This window comes from Haemaphysalis longicornis, unplaced genomic scaffold (assembly GCF_048455015.1).
Source record: "Haemaphysalis longicornis isolate Haplotype H1 unplaced genomic scaffold, Haemaphysalis longicornis Haplotype H1 scaffold_9, whole genome shotgun sequence".
In the NCBI taxonomy this organism is placed as follows: domain Eukaryota; kingdom Metazoa; phylum Arthropoda; class Arachnida; order Ixodida; family Ixodidae; genus Haemaphysalis; species Haemaphysalis longicornis.
The window spans coordinates 3,406,266-3,424,625 of record NW_027526460.1 but is presented as its reverse complement, the minus strand read 5'-3'; the positions used below and the strand labels follow the sequence as shown (position 1 = coordinate 3,424,625).

General features: G+C 48.8%; 1 protein-coding gene across 5 annotated transcripts in view; it reads left to right on the top strand.

Moving 5' to 3' along the window:
* The window catches only part of Woc (zinc finger protein without children), a 113,637-nt gene that overhangs the window by 50,786 nt on the left and 44,491 nt on the right, over window positions 1–18,360 (top strand). For all 5 annotated transcript variants that reach the window (XM_077683926.1, XM_077683924.1, XM_077683925.1 and 2 more), the window contains one exon: window positions 8,515–8,705. In XM_077683926.1, the coding sequence (XP_077540052.1) occupies window positions 8,515–8,705 (191 nt within the window). The remainder of the gene's footprint in view (window positions 1–8,514; window positions 8,706–18,360) is intronic.

The window sequence follows — 18,360 nt, the reverse complement described above, 5'->3', positions numbered from 1 at the left end:
AAAACTATGAACTTTAAAGGGGAGAAGTGCAAGGGCGGAAAAAAATCGCGTCTCCGCGTATCAGTTCTGTTCTGCTGCAACTCCACGGGCACAGAAAAGCTCAAGCCGCTAGTGATTGGCAAGTCCGCTAAGCCACGCTGCTTGAAAAACGTTGTCTCGTTGCCTTGCGACTACAGAGCCAACAAGAAAGCGTGGATGACGCGGGAATTGTTCACCCAGTGGCTGCTGCAACTCGACGACGCAATGAAGAAGAAAGGAAGAAAAATCCTTCTCATCGTTGATAATTGTTCGGCGCATGTGGTGAACATGCGATTGAGCAATGTGAAACTTGAATTTCTGCCTCCCAATTGCACTTCTTTGCTCCAACCTTTGGACCAGGGCATCATCAGATGTGTGAAAGCCGAATTTCGGAAGTGTCTTGTGCAGCGCCTCCTGATTAACATCCGACTCAAGCTGCCCACAGAGGTCAACATTCGTCAAGCAGCAGAAATGCTCACGGGGTCGTGGTGGAGCGTGAAGGCAAGCACCATCAGCAACTGCTGGCGAAGGGCTGGCCTTTTCGAGACTTCACCTGTGCCACGAGAGAGCGAGGACAGAGCGGAGCTCAACCCAGAACTTTGGGATGAGCTTACGGAGAAGCTCCCCTTTGACACCGCGGTGACCTTCGACGATTACGTTGACTGCGACAGCGCGGCGGCTACATCCGCGGAGCTCACCACCGAAGATATCGTCAACCAAGTGCGTGGGCAAGAACAGTGCGATGATGAAGATGATGCGGAAGATGCCGACACCGTATCAACGCACGAAGAGGAAGCGACTGTTTCTAACTCTGATGCTCTTGTTTCGATCGAGAAGATCCGTTTATTCCTCGGGCGCTGCGAAGATGTTCCCGATGACGTTCACAAGAAGGTCGAGGTTGTGGAGTCGTTCGTCCTTCAGCGTCTGTCGTCTACTCGCCAGAAGAAGATAACAGATTTCTTTAAGCAATAAATTGTAATCAGACTGTGCCCAGCGTTTTTGCTTGTTATTTGCGTATCAACACTCGCACCTACAGCAAAGGTATGTAATTTTTGTTGTTGTGTTACATCACCAACATGAAAATAGTGGTTTTTCAGTACTGTGATATTTCAAAATAACGAATTAAATCCCGCGGTCCTGCGAAGTTCGTTGTAAAGAGATTCTACTGTGCTTGCCTTGCTTCATCAAGGTTGTCAAAGACGACTTTTGTGGCCGCAACATGAACTTTCTTAGCAATGTTGTGAAACGTCTTTTGGTGCAGTGATTTCGGTAGACCAAGAATGGCACAAAACCTGCACAGCTGATCGTGTCCAATGCCAACTGCGCGTGCAGCGAGTACTGCTTTCACAATGATGGCGAAACTATCAAGGGGACTTCTCCTGCAGAGTTCCGGCCGCGACCGATGGCGGCAGCGCGCTGCGACGAGTAAACAGAAGAAATCGCTCCCGCAGGGCACTTGTCATTTTTGCACTTGAGTTCCAGTATTGATGCGAGGCCCTTACGCTTGTTCACGACCTCAACTACGACGAGTTCGCACTTCCCACATGTCGCGCACACGGCGTCGCTCACAAGGTCAGTCAAAGCGCCGACTTCACAGATAACTGCACTTGCACCGCTCCCATTGCTGGCTGTCTTCTCACCTTGTAATGCTGCCAACTTCTCCGATGCGCTTACAAAGCTATAGCGCCGCTGATAAAATCAGCCTCACCTGGTTGAGCCGAGCTTGCAACGCTTGAAGGCCTGGCGTCATTAGGCGTCGCTGTGCGGGTCGTGCCGTCGTTGGCCGGGGTTGTCGCAATGCTGCGCCGCTTGCGCTTTCCTTTGTACAGGCATGAAGTACGCTACTTTCGGGGACAAAAGACGCTTCTCCTTACCGTTCATGATTAAAAACACACAATAAGGAAATAGAAAAGATAGCGCGAAGTAGTGAACTGAACGATGCAGGCGATGGCGGCTCACAACGGCAAGAGCCAATGGCGGTCCCGATTTCGTGTCACGGGATTTAAATACCCAGTAGGAGCTCGCTGAACAAGCGGGAAGAAATATTTTTTAAAAATTTTTTACGCGGAGATACAAAGGTGGCGAGCGGCTCAGTCGAGAGAAGGCTTGATCTACCTCTCTCAAGTGACCGAAATGGCGGCGAGCTACGCTGCCGTGCGGAATAAATTCTCAAATATGGCCGAAATTCGGCTTGATTGCGCGATTTCTTGGGTCACCGCGAGTCATTCAGACACATTTTGCACAAAGTTCTTGTTCGCAATTTGTTTTCATTTTTTTACCCGTGAAAGAAGGATAGTCAAAGATGATAATGCAAGCAAAAACAAAAAATCGGCATATTTAGAAAAAATAACGTTTTTTTGACCCGCGTGTCCCCATAATGATGCAACGTAGGCAATGAGGCGCGCCGTAGTGGAGGGCTCTGGCTAAATTTTGACCTCCTGGGGATCTTTAACATGCGCCGAAATCTCGTACACACGGACGTGTTTGCTTTTCGCCTCCATCGGAAAAGCAGCCGCTGCGTCCGGGAATCAAACCGGAAGAGAGATTTCAGGATTCCGGAGAAGGCATGATACGCATTTGAATAACTACTTGCAGTAGAGAGAGAGAGAGGGATCTTTAATGAAGTTTGGCGATGTTAGCTGGGCTAAAATGCCCAACTTCCTTCGCCAGTTGATGACGTGATGAAGATGATGGCGATGATGTTCAGGAACTTGATGCGCAAGGAAACGGCGAGTTATTCACAGCGACTGGTCTAGACCTGTGTGTTGCAGGTACTCTATCAGAGCTTTGGTAGCCCGTAAAGCACGTTTGGGACAAGCCCATGGTCCTAAAACGTCTTTTAGCTGCATGTCCACTGAAAGCGGCAGTCCCAAAGCCGCTGCGAGGGACACTCTTTGAGCGCTGAATCGAGCACATTCACAGAGCAGGTGCTGCAGGGTTTCTCACACATCACAGCATGGGCAGAGTGGCGACGTAGCTTGTTTCATCTTAAAGAGGAAGTTGCACATGTATGCGACATTCAACCGCATGCGATGTAGAATTGCTTCTACCCGCTTGGAGAGTCCTGGTGGCATTTTGAATTTGCAGTTGGGATCGATAAAAGATAGCGGCGCATAATGACGCGATGCGTCATCCCAGGCTACACGCTGCATGTTCCATGCCACGCTGGATGCAAGGACAGATGCATCTTTCGTGGAGAATGGTATAGTTATTGCCGATGCACGATGCTTATGCGCAACGGATGCAGCAGTGTCCGCCTTCACATTGCCAGTTATCCCACAACGGGCTGGAATGCACTGAACTGCAATGTGATGGTGCGCTTATAGAGCTTGGAGATGTAAAGCGTGTATGTCAGACACAAGCTGGTCTTTTGGAAAAGACGCTAGACATTGAAGGGCAGCCCTCGAGTCTGTGAAGATGGCCCACTCTCGTGCAGGTTGCTTGACGATATGAGTGAAAGCCACCCTCAGAGCTGCAAGTTCGGTAGCCGTAGTTGACGTTCTGTGACTGAGCATGGCACTGATGGTGGTGCGTGATGACGGTATCCACACCCCGATAGTGGATGATGTTGATGACACCGACCCATCAGTGCACATGTGTGGTCTCTGTATAGGGGCGTACGGCGCAAGTTTCGCCGCGCGCATGCAGCGCCGTTTCCTCCACTGGCGGCCTTTGCTCCCATTTCATTGCCGCACACGGGGTGCGCTCTTCCGCAGATTCGTTTGGAGTACGCTGCTTGCTGCTTCGCCGTGATGAAAACTAGCGCGCCTAAGAGGAAAAAGCCGCCCGCATCTTCCCACGGGGGCAACTCGAGTAAATGCGTCGCATCTACTCGAGTCAAGCAAAGCGTCACGTCAAGCGTAAGCCATGCAAAGACGCCCTTGACTGAATTCCGAACGCGCGCTCCGCCGCTTATATACGTTGAGGGGACTGCGTAAGCCGGTCCCAGTCGACGACGTTGGCGTACTTGTAAAGCGGCGTGGACTGTAGGTGTTTGAGCCAACCGCGGATGTTGCTTGGCCGGAGAACGGCACACCGGTTATATGCGCAGCGCGCCCGAAGGAGAGGAAACCGCGGAAGAGAGAGTACTGCACATGCGCCGGCCCAAGCGCGTCTGCCGCGGCTATGACGCAACGTGCCGCGGCTATGACGCAACACAATCCAACACAATTTACTTTAATCCAATCCATTCCAAATCCAAGCCAAGCAAATCCAATCGAATCCAATCCAATGCCCCTCGCGAGAGAGTGTTCGAATCCAATCCAATGCCCCTCGCGAGAGATGTGTTCGCTTTCGCCTCGACTCGACGCGCATGCGCAGTGAGCGTGCGGACTACGGACGCCAACGCGGGTGACATCGTGAGTTACTGAAATGCTCTGCATTTAAAAAACAGGGCTCTAAATATTGTTGTGTAGTTGGGTGCCACAACAGCGTCGCAAACACGAAGGGAAAAGAGCCCATCGTCAAGTTCTATTCGTTTCCCGGCAAGTGGTACGAGACAGACCGCCGAGAAGCCTGGACTCTGGCCTTGTGTCCTTGGCACACGTGAGGGGTCCAGCTAGAAGAAAGAATTCCGGTCAGGTTAACAATGGTCATTAAAGACAAACTTACACTATTAGCTCCACCCTAGTTTTTTTTAATATACTTCGCACTGACCGAGCTTTATTACCTCTTAAGCGGCTATACAGGCATGAGAATTTCTGAATCACCTAGTTGAATAACTGGAACTTTTACTTAAACTGATTTATCCCTGTAACTTTTGGAGGAAGAACAGAGTTTTACACACTTCCTTTGTGTAGAGAGGCTCTAGAAACATTCAGATAGCTCTGTATGGAGAGTAAAAAGAAAGACTTCGAGACGGCATTTTTTTTCAGCCCCTTGCAACTGCATAGAAATTGCGATTTCGGTGTTACTTTCAAGAAGAATGCAACGCTGCTAGCATGAAACTAATCAGCTTTCACTCGGTTTAACAGTAGAAATATGAGGAGGATAAGTTTTCAAGTTCACGAAACCAGGGTATGTCAAGAAAGCGGGTTCGGTTCCCGGCCGCGGCGGCCGCTTTTATGACGCAGGCGAAAAGCAAAAACGCCCGTGTGTTCGAGATTTCGGCGCACGTTAAAGATCCTCAGGTGGTCAAAATTAATCCGGAACCCTGCACTACGGCGCGCCTCGTCGTCTGTGTAGCGTCGGTGCGTTAAACCTCATAATTAATCAATCACGAAACCACGGTGAAAAGAGGAATCGAGCGAATGCATTCCTAATCAAAATACCTGGGATCAGGTCCGCGATGGTCTTGTTCACGTCCCGCTTGGGTTTTTTCGAGGGTTTTCCCCACTGCTGGGGTCCGCTTGTGAAGGTATCGTCAGTTGCCTCATTCATGTAGGCGCACATAGCCGCGGCATGCTTACAGCGGCCGGTTATTCCCGCCTTGCAAGAGCACGTCCCGGAGGCTACGGACCGTGTGTGAGCGCAGATCTGCATGCGAAAAGTCAATTTAGTATCACCACCTTTGTGTACTTAGCCTCTGAGCGCGAATACATTCGACAAGAGCGGTAGAAGGAACACAAAAAAGAGAAAGAGCGTTTACCTTCAGACGCACATCGTAGACGACGTTGTCTTGCACTTGTGAAACGCAATTGGCGTTCAGCTGATGCTCGTCTGCTTGTATTATCTCCTCCACCGCGAACACATGTTTCACGAGTAGCTTTCCTTTCTTCAGGGTCGCGTCCCTAAAAACACAGTTTTCACACAGTTTTCGCTCACAGTTTTCGAGAGGAAGGAAGCCGCAGTAGAATTCCAACGTGTTAGTCGCCATTGAAAACCAGCAGCGGCCGCACGGCAGCTCGGTGCGCGTATACGGCAATCTTGGGTGGTTCTCCGCCGCGCGCAGCGCTGCTAGTATCGTTCCGGCGCGCCACCTGGCCCAGCCGTACACCCCTATATCCGCGAAATGTCGTCCAGAGCGAAGAGCTTTAGTGCGGGAGCCGGAATATGCTCCTTCCTCGTGATGCCGGGCACAGTAGTCGTGACTGGTATAGGCAGGAACATTTAGGGCGGGTGCTCAGGAGGAGCAGGCTCATGATACACCCTCGGCAGAAATTTACGCACTTCTTCGGCCCAGCTTGTTGCTAGAGGATGGCCCCGCTGTCTTGCCACAATGCGCAGATGCGCACGAAGCAATTTCTGCATGCTTAGAGCGAGTGGTGAGAGCTGCCTGCATTCTGTCAGCGTTCCGATGGTAGAGGTTGTCTTTGGAACGCCAATGCAGACCCGCAGGATTTGTGCTTGCATGCTGTCTAGCGCTTTGACAGTTCCTTTTGATAGAGGGACCAAAGCAGGGACGGTCTAACTCATCAGGCCAACGCAAAGTGCTTTGTATACCCGTAGAAGAGAATTGACTGGACAACCATCAGTGTTGGTGGAGAGCATGCGGAATATGTGGGCGAATTAAGTAATCTTGACCTTGGGGTGGCGAACTTGAGGCGACCAGGTGAGATTACTATCAAATGTCACTCCCTTGTGGGTCGGGACTTGTGGGTCGGGACGTATGTGGGTCGGAACTTGTGGGTCGGGACGTATGGAATCGCAATTCCTCCGACAGTGAGGCTGTAGCGCATAAGGGTTGCTGTACTGCAATCATGCGCAACAACTAGACAGCGCCTCTGAACTCTGAAGCGAGCACTTTGCAGGCGTGAATGATAGGACATGAAAACACTGCAGAACCACCATCACGGGCCATGATAAGGCCCTTATTCGGAAGCACATGGCGAGCGTGGAGAATGAACAATACGTTGCAGAAGGAAGGCTGCCACTACAGTCGCCGGGGGTGAGCCTGTGCTGCTGCGTTTACAGCCGGCTTGTTACGGTGGCATGATCAGGAAACAGGCACTCCTTCGGAAGCCTGTGGCGAGCATCAAGGATATGTGGCGGAGGGATGGCTTGCACTGACTGCTGACTGATTTGCACTGATTGCTCATCGGTTCAACAAAAGGTTAAAACTATCGTCTCTGTGGTCTAGAACGTAAACAACAAAAACATGCAATAAGCATACACCAACTGCGTGCAAAAAAGACCAGAACCTCTTTTTGTTTTTAAATTAACAGAATCGGTGTCAAAAACACAACAAAAACAAAGGAGATGACAATTGCTTTACCAGAAGCTTCCCTAACATGTAAACATCCGGTCGCAAAATTCAAAATGGCGGCCAGAGTCGATAGATAGAGGAAAGATCTAATCGATGCAATCGCAAATTACTCCGTGCTGCGTGATAAAATTTATGGCCACAACAAAGCGTGCTCGTCGAAAGTGCAATTTGGATGAAGGTTGCTCAGTACGCTCGAAATTAAGACGGTGTAGCAGCAGTGCGTTAGCCTGCGGTGTCTCTCACTTTCGCAGAGCCAGGCCCATTTGGAAAATTTGCTCGACTACGTCATTTGCTTGAATCTAACGCACCCTCGATTCTAACGTGCATCTGATTTTGGTGACGTGAAGTGAAGTCACGAGTTTTTGACAAGCGCTGTCTGTATCACTTCTTTTGGCTACCACGGGATAAGTCGCGCTGATGTCCATTTGCTGAGTGCCACTCGGTGTGCTGTTCCGTTGGCGTGATAAATGAGATCCAATTAAAGTATGTTCTTTGCGTCGCAGGCCACTCATATTTCAAGCCAGGGTATTCTGTTGAGTAAAGGAAGTGAACCGTACATTAATATTAACGCCGAAAATTGGTGTCGGTACCCCTTTAACGTGCCGGTGCCCACACCACCCTCCGGGGGGATATGTGCGTGCGCATCCTTCTTTTTTTGCGTGTGTTCCATTCTGCACGAAGACATATAAGCCTCTTTCGGAATTTTTTTTATTTATTTTGGTGTTGCTGTGGTCTCGCAATCTTAGATGCTTGGCTTGCAGAAGTGCAATACAGTTGCCTTGCTAAGTCAGTAGTGCATGATAAGCAACCACTAGCACTGTTTTGGCTAGCACTCGATCCTAGCACGGATGGGATTTTTGGGCATATTTTTCAGAGAAAAATGTACATGTTAGAATCAAGTAACTACGGTATTTGAAAAATCTAATAGTAGACATTCGATTCATGAATGAAATTATTCATGGAGGTATTATTGAATTCCTAATGAAGTATTTGGACACCCCTAGTTATTTTTGATGGAATAAGATGCCGCCAGGGCTGCCATACAGGAGGTGCAGGTAGAGGTGGGTAGTAGTGTCAAAAATTGCCAGTTACAGACTTGTCTTGGCCAGGTGTGGGCCGATTATACTTTTCCGGTAGGGGCAAGGAATCTCTTTGATTTTGTGCCTGCAGCTTCTTTCTCTGCGTAACAAGGGGGCCCTTGAATTAGCGTGCCATGCCTCTCCGCTGGTTAGCTTGGCCTAGTTGAAACCTCTGATTGCAGGGGCTGCACTGAGGCCCCACACTGAGCTTTGTGGCAGAGCGCGCAGTGGCCCCTGCTGCCGTTGTCTTGAGTGGTGCGCCTGTGCTTGCAGCCCGGGCCCAGGCTGCCCCGGGAGCCCCCGCGGCCGGTGGCACCCCGGTCATCTCCAACATCCGCTCCCTGGCGCCTGCCACCAAGTCCCCCGTCATCCCCACCTCCATGCAGTCGGCCTCCGAGATGAACAGTGGGGCCGCCGCCCCTGCACCCAGGCCGCCGCCGCCCGCACTCACGGCCATGCCAAAGGTGGGCACTCTCCAGCTGGGGGCCCTGAAAGTGGGCCCGTGCTTGGCATCTGTAGGCCACTCTTCGTGGGTGTGTCGTGAATGTGTCGGAATAGGCTTTCTGCCTTGCGATCTGCTTTTCTTCTTCTTTTTTCCCTCCGAACTTGTTAATTCAGAAGGGTGCACTTGTCGTAATTAATTGTTCAGAAGTGTCCTAACACAGGGGACACAGCTGAAGGTACGCGACGTGCTTGGACAGTTGGGGTCCAAAACTCCGACTTATGCACGCACAGCAGTTGTGGCAACTTTCTTGGGCATATAGCTCTAAATATGCTACGCGCATGCGCAAATCTTTACCCTTTGAAGTGGCCACCTCTCTTGGCCTTTGCCCTGGCAAAACGTTCCAGGTGCCAATCTTCAAAGGGAAACTAAAGGCTGAATGAAATTTTGTCTTAACTGAAAGATCATACGTTTTGTAGCACTCGCAGCTTTTTGTTTGACTAGCAACGATGCATGATTTCCTGAGAAATCCGCAAACAAAGCTGGCATTTCTCTCTTCGCTTCCCTTTCATTTTCTCGTGACGTAGACAGTGCATCACAAAATATTAGTGAGGCACCGGTGCGGTCTGGCAACAGTAGCTTTTATGTCACCAAGCCATGGTCGACCACCGAGAATGTTTCTTTGACCGAGGAGGCTGGTTTTTCACTTTTAATATTTGTCACCGACTGAACGAGAAATGCTTTTTGCCGCTCCAGTGGCTGTTGTGCCCGCCTAGACCGGACACCCAGACTTCACGCCAGCCGCGAACTTAGCAGCGACTAGTGCTGTTTCAAATATCACGCAAGAGCGGCTGCCTGGCAAGGCATCGCTCAAGCGGCAGCTGTGATCTCAGCTCATCTGGCGATCACGTCCATCTTATGCTCTCTTCTTTCATGCTACGTGCCAACCTGGCGTGAAGTACACTCTTCAGGGTGTCTAGCAACTGGGAAAACCGGGAAAAGTCAGGGAATTTTTAGCCACCGGGAAAAGTCAGGAAATTGTCAGGGAATTTTTGAATGAAGTAGTACCAGTCAGGGAAAACCACTTTGGGGCCTACCCAAACAGTTTTAGAATCGGGGAAACCAGTCGAACGCAACACGAACGCAAACCGAACGCAACACGTTCGCGCGCGACGAAAGCGTGAACCGCATGAAACGTTTTCTGGTTTTTCTGCAAGGGAAAAACGCGGCGCATACGCCCGAGGCGCGCTGACGCCGCCGCGGGAACCACCCGCACGGTGTTCTCCGAGCGGTAGGCGGTGGCAACATGGCGGCAGCACCGGCCGCGGAGTAGTGCGGTAGCTCCAACGGCCGCTTCTAACCGCTCTTTAAAATGCTACTCAAGGCACAAACGCACTTGCTTGTGCAGGAAAGGAGCCACCGCAGGCACGAAATCGTCGATGCGGCCGTGAAAATACCGCGCACGAATCGCGTGCAGAAACTCGCCGTGCGGTTCATGCACCTGGCTTAAGTTGCTGGGTGCATTTGCGGCAGAGGGACGTCTAGGTGGTACCCAAATCGCACGCAAAACGGGCCTTTTTTTCCAGCGAATTTTAAAAGGCAGCGTTTTTTGGGGGCTAATCTTGAAACAACTTCCTTATGACATCAGGAGCCAGAATTACATAATCAAAAAGGAACATGGTTTAGCGCGAACCCAGTGAACCGCATGGGGTGTTTTCTGCTCGCGAAAACGCTCCGCGCACGTCACAGGCGCGCTGACGCTGCCGCGGAACTACCCGCACGCTGCGCGTGGTGCTGCCAGCGGCGGCAACATGGCGGCGGCTTCGACCGCAAAGTGATGACGGGAGCTCGAGCGACTGCTTCTAAGCGCTCTCTAAAATGCCGCACAAGGCACGCACGAAGTTGCTTGTGAGGTAAAAAGCTTATAACATGGGCGAAAACGGTACAATAAAACATCATCCGCGCCGCTACTGAAAGGGCCCATGCAGTACCTGCCGGGGTGGTAAGCCTTAACATGTCTGGCGGAGCCAGCCGGCTGCCTCGAGAGCTTCGAAACTGCCGCCATGAGGCGCGCGGCTCCCCATTGGCGCAAGTCATCAGGCTCCTCCCACTGCCGCGCGCGACGCGCGTCATTTTGTGAGCGAGGCAGAAGCTGCCGCGCGCGCGAATCGTCGACGCGGGCGTCAAAAAATCGCACGTGAAACGCGCACGCGCAACGCACCATGCGGTTCACGTTGCATGTCAAGCCAGGACAATCAAGAAAAAAAGCAAAAGGTGCTTGCTGAAGCGCAACTTGAAGTTTCTATCCCGCAAGATGAAATAAACTCTCTGAAGCCGTAACTGAAGGCAAGCAAACCTCAAACTGAAATTAATCAAAGTGCATTTTGAGTATTAGGCCACTTGCAACAAATGTGTTTTTCCCTATGATAGAATGTGTTTTCTCTACGCTTTTTATGTGCTTCACGGACCGTTTCCACAAAATGGCGCGTGTTGTATTGGTCAGGGAATTTCAGCTAAAATGGTCATGGAAAACATGGAAAAGTCAGGGAAATTGAATTAGGCAATTTGCTAGACACCCTGCTCTTGCTTCCTGCAGCTGTTTTGAGTAGTCTTTGTGGCCGAATGGTCGAACTTCGAAGCGGCTCCGCCCGGCCTAAACATAACAAGGGTAGAGCTATGCACGCACAATGTATGAATTATTTATCAACGGCAAGCTGAAGAGCACAAATTCGGATTAGTCGGATAACCCCCTGCAGTAAGTACCCTAACCAACCTACTCCGTGCCCTAACCTTTCACCGGCGATAAGGTTCAAACCGGGTGCGGGCGCGCCTGACTGATAGCAACATCTGTGCGTGGAAAATGGATTAAAAGCTCAGGCAGGTCAGGTCGCTTAAGGGGGGACGCGGCTTTCAACTTCGCAAAAATGACCAAAACATCGTTTTTTTGAAACCCACATATTCGGCTTCTATGTTTCCTATTCTATGCGTCTGCAAAGTTTTTAGGCTGAAAAGCGTCGCAAAGTGGCATAAAAAAATACTTTTGTCAGGCGCGGTGACAAACTATCAGCGCAAAAGGGCGAAAAAACGGCAATTTTCGGAGCGCTCTATCTCCGCACCGGTGCCACCGGGCGCGGCCATTTTGATATGGTTAGATCGGCCGAGCGATCGTCTTTCCGGTTCTGCTCGTCTCTTTTATCTTCGTTCATTCACAAACGCACAAACGGCAGAAAAGAAACGACGCACAAACGAAGCTAGAAATAGATGCTGAAGCGCTATTGGTCCTCGGTCGGGGCGCGGTACACCGACCCTCCTGATTGGATGTCACGGGCGCAATGCAAGATGGCGGCCGCCTGAGCTGCGTAGCGAGCGGTTTGAGTTCATTTTCGCCGCTTCGCTCGGCCGAGTTTCTGTTCAATCTATGGCATTCAACACGGACGTTATCGCGGTGGGAATGCCGGAGATAACGAGCCAGATTACGGGAAGTTGTGTGGCTCGAAAGGAGGAGGTCATCGAACGCTTCGTGGTGCGCGTGACTCTACCGTCGCCAGACCCCGGAGGGTGACGCGGTGTGCGCGCTTGCAATAGCGGTTCGTGAAGTGAACTTTTGGTCGGGTTTGCGATGTTTACACGCTTAGTTATTGCTGTGTTTTGACTGTGGGCTCGCTAGCCTTGAGAAAGAAACGGTCGACGCGTGAAACGCTGCGGCGCGCACGGCATAGCCGACGCGCATTGGGGCAGCACATGACTGGGCAACCGGTTACGATTGAACGCCAGTAGTTGTAATTAATGCCTGCGTCGTTAGATTTAATCCTAAAAGCGACCTGACCAGCCATATCAGCTGTAATCAAAGTTCGATATGTCGCGGTAAGCGTGCGCTAAGATGCGCGCGAGCCATATCGCCTTTCTTGCGCAACGTTTCCCGTGCACTTGTAATTTTCATGCAAACAGGTTTGAGTTAGTAATATAGGAATAAAAATATGTTCTCTGCATTAAAAATGTACGTTTGTCGCAGCATTTAACAGTGATTTTTTAGTGAAATTATTGATTCCATTGCTCAGGGCATACTGGCTTTGCGGCGAGAAATATTGGATGCCTTGAATGTCAAAAGTAGTAAAAAAATATGCTCTTGCATTGAAGTTGGGAGTTATGCAGAATACTCTACCAAGCTTCAAAGTAGCTCATTTTCATCCTTGTGGTATGCAAACTTTTGGCAATGAACACCTGCACGTATGAGTACTAAGTTGCTGTGCCAGGCAAGATGATAAAACATAAAAAAAGCCAAAAATGTTCAAATTTAAGTAAAAAAAATGCTTAACTTGTTGCCATGGTGACAACACTGCAAAAGGAGGCTGTTCAGTGCGATACAGCCAACCAGCTAACCTACTTCGCATTGAAAGCCCATTGAAACCCATCTCCCCCTTCATTTGATCTGCAAAGTGGGGTATGTACTCTTCACAGAGGAGCTGAAAATGATATTTTCTGGAAAGAGAAAGGCTGTGAAAGGCACTCCAATTTCAAGGCAAGGCATTCCAGAAGCCCCATGTTCAAAAGGACATGAAAGGCTACAACCGTGACGACTTTTGATAAGTGAAACCTACGTTGCAACTTTGGAAGCCGTTTTCTCAAAACAGTTTTTTTTGCCACCTGTGTCGCTTGTACCAGGGATTTCTTTGTGACCGCTGGGTCTATTTTGATTCCGTTTCTTGCATTACATTCTTTGATGAACAGTTCAGGTCGTGACACTCTTGGTTTTCCAGATTTGTTTTTTGTGATTTTTTTATTCACATAATCGTTCACAGTCAACATGCCTATTGCACATTAACCTCTAAAAAAATGAAAACTAAAAAACATTGTGTTGTAAAAAAAAAATTCTAAAACTGTCACGACCTCGTCCATTCATTTGGGAATGCAAAGCACTTCGAACAAATTTTCTATCATGTTTTATAAGCCGCTCAAGCTCGGTACAAGCGGAACAGAAAGAAAATTTAATACATAAAAAAGTTTTCAGAATATTAACTTGAAATTTTTATGGTGTTATCACGGAAGCATTTCCAGTTGCTGTGCCAATTTTCATCAAAATCCACAAAGAAATAAAAAAGTTGATTTTGAAAGCCACGTCCCCCCTTAAATCTTTCGTTAAGACGGAAAAATGGCCGATTTTGAGTGCTTCCACAAAACTTTTTTCTCTTGAGCTAGTGGACACATTTAGCATTGCTATGCATGTAATTGTAGCTTATAGATTGCTCTTACAAACCCATAACAGCAGTTTTGTGAAAGGTACAATTACATACAGTTTATTAGTCAAATAATCAGAAAAAAATGCACAAAAAGTATACACGCAATGTATATAGGAGATTGTAATGAGCCTAAAAATTATTTTAGGAATTCTAAGATATGCAAATTGTTCCTACATTTCTTGGCTATGATTCAATATATATATCAATGCTGTACACCAAGTTTTGTATTTTTGTGGGCCCGTCAAGCTAGCGGAACTGACAGCTGTGCCATTCCTCGAAGCCACTCGAGTGTAAGTTGGTCATGCCTCCAAGCAAACTTTTTTGTGTTCTGACACAAAATCCTTTTCACTTAGTGGTAAAAAACCAGAAAAAAAAAATCCAGCGACCTTGAGAAGTGTCGCGCATCGCTCCATAGCAGTAATCTGACACGAGTGCCAGGCTATCATGAAGGTGATATCGCAATATGATGCGGCGCATTTAGCAAAATATCCCTACCGAACATGTCCAGACCCTACACATCAATGTGAAAGCCGCAGTCGTCAGATGGGAAGCCCGTTTTGTTTATAAATACAGCCCAAATACAGCGGACGCCGTTTTCACACAACTCGCCACACTTGGCGCGGTCTCTGCACGCGAAATATCAACAAAACATAATAAAATTGAAAAATGAGTTGTCAATAAATACGCCAGATGGCGTTAGTTGTCCGACAGGCGCCGTTTCTAGCTTTCGCAGGACGTTTGAAATCGTCGGAACTCTGTGTGCGATGGACGCCATTTTCATACAACTCGCCACTATCGCGGGTTCAAATTTCACTCTTGGCGCGGTCTCTGCACGAGAAATATCAACAAAACATAATAGAATCGAAAAATGAGTTATCAATAAATACGGCAGTTGGCGTTAGTGGTCCGCCAGGCGCCGTTTTTAGCTTTCGCGGGACGTTTGAAATCATCGGACCTCCGTGTCCGATGGCCTATGGCGCCGTATGAAAAGAGTTAAACCCCTGCAGTGCCTTTTGCTGCTTTCTGCGAGAGATATATTGCTTGCAGAAGCGGCGTTCACCGTGTGGTAGGCTATCGACTTCGCTTATTGCGCACCAATGCTTTTTTAAACGAAACCGAAAGCATGATGGCTGTCGAGCGTGAGGGAACCAGCCTGGCTTGCAGTACATAAAATCTGTTGTCTGTGTTTTTAAATTACGTCAGCTCAAGGAAAGCTTTGATTTACATTTGTTTCACTTGCTCCACTACTTTGGAACTGTTTATTTTAGAAAAAAAAACATTTATAGATGCTTCTCCAATGAGCTCCCGCCGTGCACAATTATTGTGAAATCACAAACCATATTACCTGAAAGCGTGCGGGGCATTGGCATCCGCTTTCACATTTCTGGCATTTTCTGCCTTATTAAACAACTGCGCATTGCGAGAAGGGTGAATTTGGATTCCCAGCACCTTAAGGGGGACGCGCGGGTCTTAGGATGGTCAGAAATGGCCAAAATGTCGATTTTGAGAAAATACAATTTTTGGAATTATTATACCTTCACGCACCTGCCTTCAAAATATCAATGCTAAATTCCATCGGGAAATACTCTAAAACCATGTTTTGAAACGCCTCGGGGCGCCACGAAATGCACCGAATCGGGCAAAAGTTGTTTCAAATTCCCGCGCGCGCCGCGGGCGAAGCAGCTGACCGATCGCCGCCATTTTGGCCTTGTTTTGAAGCTTCTTTCTTTGTGCACATTTTGCGACATCTCGAAATGGCGTCACTTGAGTAGAACGACCACCCTTGCCAGTTTTCCGAAGGCACCTTCTGGGCCGCCGATTGGCTGGAGCGCGCGCGCGCGGTTTGAGTTCGTCGTCTGACGCCTCCCATTGGTCAGCGCAACTGCTGCGTCAGTTTTTTTTTTTTTTTCCCCGCCGTCATGGCGTCTGCTACGCGCGTCTGACGGAGTTCGCTCATCTGGCGCAGCGTAGCTCGCTTAGAGTAGTTTTGCTAGACATTTTCGCGGTTTCTTGGGATTCTTTCATCGCGCACTTTCGTGACTGATGCCAGGAGACATACGTTTGAAGAGGACGACCCGTCATGTGTACGGGATGCGAAAGCGTCGTCCCCCCGCGTAGTGCGACTCAGGCCGCTCGACTCAGCCGGATGAAAATCGCCGCCTCGTATTGCTTCGCCTGTCCCATCGCCTGACCAACTACCTCGGGAATCCAGACCTGGTCCAAGCACGTCGTGTCGACTTGACACAAGGTATTACACGGCGGAAGAGATCGCTGCGCGTACGGAACACGCAGACGAGATCAAGCGCGTCATGGAGACCAAATCACCAACGCAGTAGAAATTCGACCTCCTTGAAGTGGATCTGGCACACTTGGAGGTAGAATCCAACACAGATTTTGGCTTAGTGGATATGGCAAAGCTGAAAGACCTTTTTGCGCACGTCGAGTGCGGCAAGTGCGGGCTGGCGGCGCCGGATTTGAGACGGCTGACAGGCAGTGCAGACTCGCCGTTAGGCTCCAGGTGATGTGCTCAGTTTGCGAACATCGTGTGGAGCGTTTTTTTGTCACCAAGGACCGAAAGATCTGGCAACATTACTCCTTTCAAGGTAAACATAACGGCTTCGAAAAGTATTCAAAGCATCAGAAAGGGGGTGTCTGCTCTGTCGGACTTTTGTGCTGGGATGAACTTATCCCACAGAGGCTAGGCTACACTACAAGTCGTTCCAAGCGCACTTGAAAAAAGTGGTCCAGGTTTGTGAGGACACTGCGCAGCCTCTGAAGCAGATAGTGTGTGTGTCGTCAAGGGCTTGTACAGGGACCTTGCTCAGCCGCCAAACAACATTGATGTCATATTTGATGGCACGTGGATGACCAGGGGACGGTCGTCACACATTGGAGTGGTACAACAAGCCTTCTGCAACTTGTGAAACACCCCCCCTCCCCCTCACCCCCACCTCCCACTTAAAACTTCAGTGTTGCGAAATCTAAGCTCAGTGTTTTGTCACAGGATCGTCCAAACGTTTCCTGCCATACTGCCACAGGCCAACAGAGCTTGCCCTTCGGCTAGTTTTTTTCCCCCAAAAGGCTCTTTTCATGGCCAACGGCGTGATGCATTTGCAGAGAACGCACTGCGCAGTGTCCCACTCCTGTATCCTCTCAAATTTCCTGCGCAAAAACCACGACTAAAATGCCTCATCAAAGAACAAAAAAAAAGGGGGGGGGGGGCATCTGAAGCAAGTTTCACCCCTCCCTCCTCCGCCATACCCAATATTCTGGGTACCAAAGTGCACTGTAATGAATGATGCCAGTTTACGAAGGACTGTTGCAGTTTTCACAACGCCAGCAAGATGCCAACCGATTTGAAGTCGATAAATTTTGCTTAATTCCTGATGGTGTACGTTACTTGGCCTCTGGTATCTCCGGTTGTAGTGGACATGTTTGGAATCGAAAGACAGATTTGGAAATGTGAGGACCATGTCTTTGTTACAGGGAAATACTGCAGTTACACTACTGTAACTGACCGTTCATTTCATAACACATGGCCAAACTTCAAATGCAGTTTTCTCAGTTTCATATTTCTGGTTGTTTACCTCAGCCTTACGCAACTTTTTGGAAACTTCTGTTTGCTTCATAAGGTCAATCTTGGTACCGTTTTTTTTTTCAGTACAACCTAAGGTACCGGATGACATTCTTAGTTTTTCTATTTAGGCCATGCATAAATAATGACTTGCAGTTATTTTGATGAGCCAAAATATCGAATACTGCCATCTTTTATACTTGACATGTTTTTTTGGAATGCCATGACTTTAGACAAAAACGAAGAATGTCATCGGGTATGGGAACTCTCTGGCTATCAATTCATGTAATAAAAAGCTACAAAATGCAATGCGAAAGTTCATTAAAGCTGCGCAAGAAATTACCTAATTATGGTTTAGACTTTACATGATAACTTTCAAACTAACAGCAGCAGCTCAAATATAATTGCATACTTGAAATCTACAGAGAAAATACATTTGTGTGCCAATTTTCATAAGTGCCTACCCATAAATAAAAAAGTTAGTTTGAAAACCCTCGTCCCCCCCTTAAAGGGGCCGTGAAGAGATTTTAAAAAAAATTGTGTTGTGTGTGCGCTTATAACCGCGGAACCTAAATAAACAAACATTGCATACCTGTTTCGTTGCCCGATATCGGCAAATGGGAAAACAAATGCAGTTACGGTTTCACCGAGGCTTTCCTCCTCAATTCGTGAAGTGACGTTTCAGTAAGTGGGTAAGCAGCCAATCACAGTTCCCCCTTGTCTGCACAATATGTCGGCATAGGGCAGGCTTGTAAATCGTGAGATAAAGCTACAACATCGGCGCCATGATGAAATTCGCCTTGCAACTAAACGGGAGATGTCTGATCTCTGATACGACTGATCAACGAACTTTCAGTCAACAATGC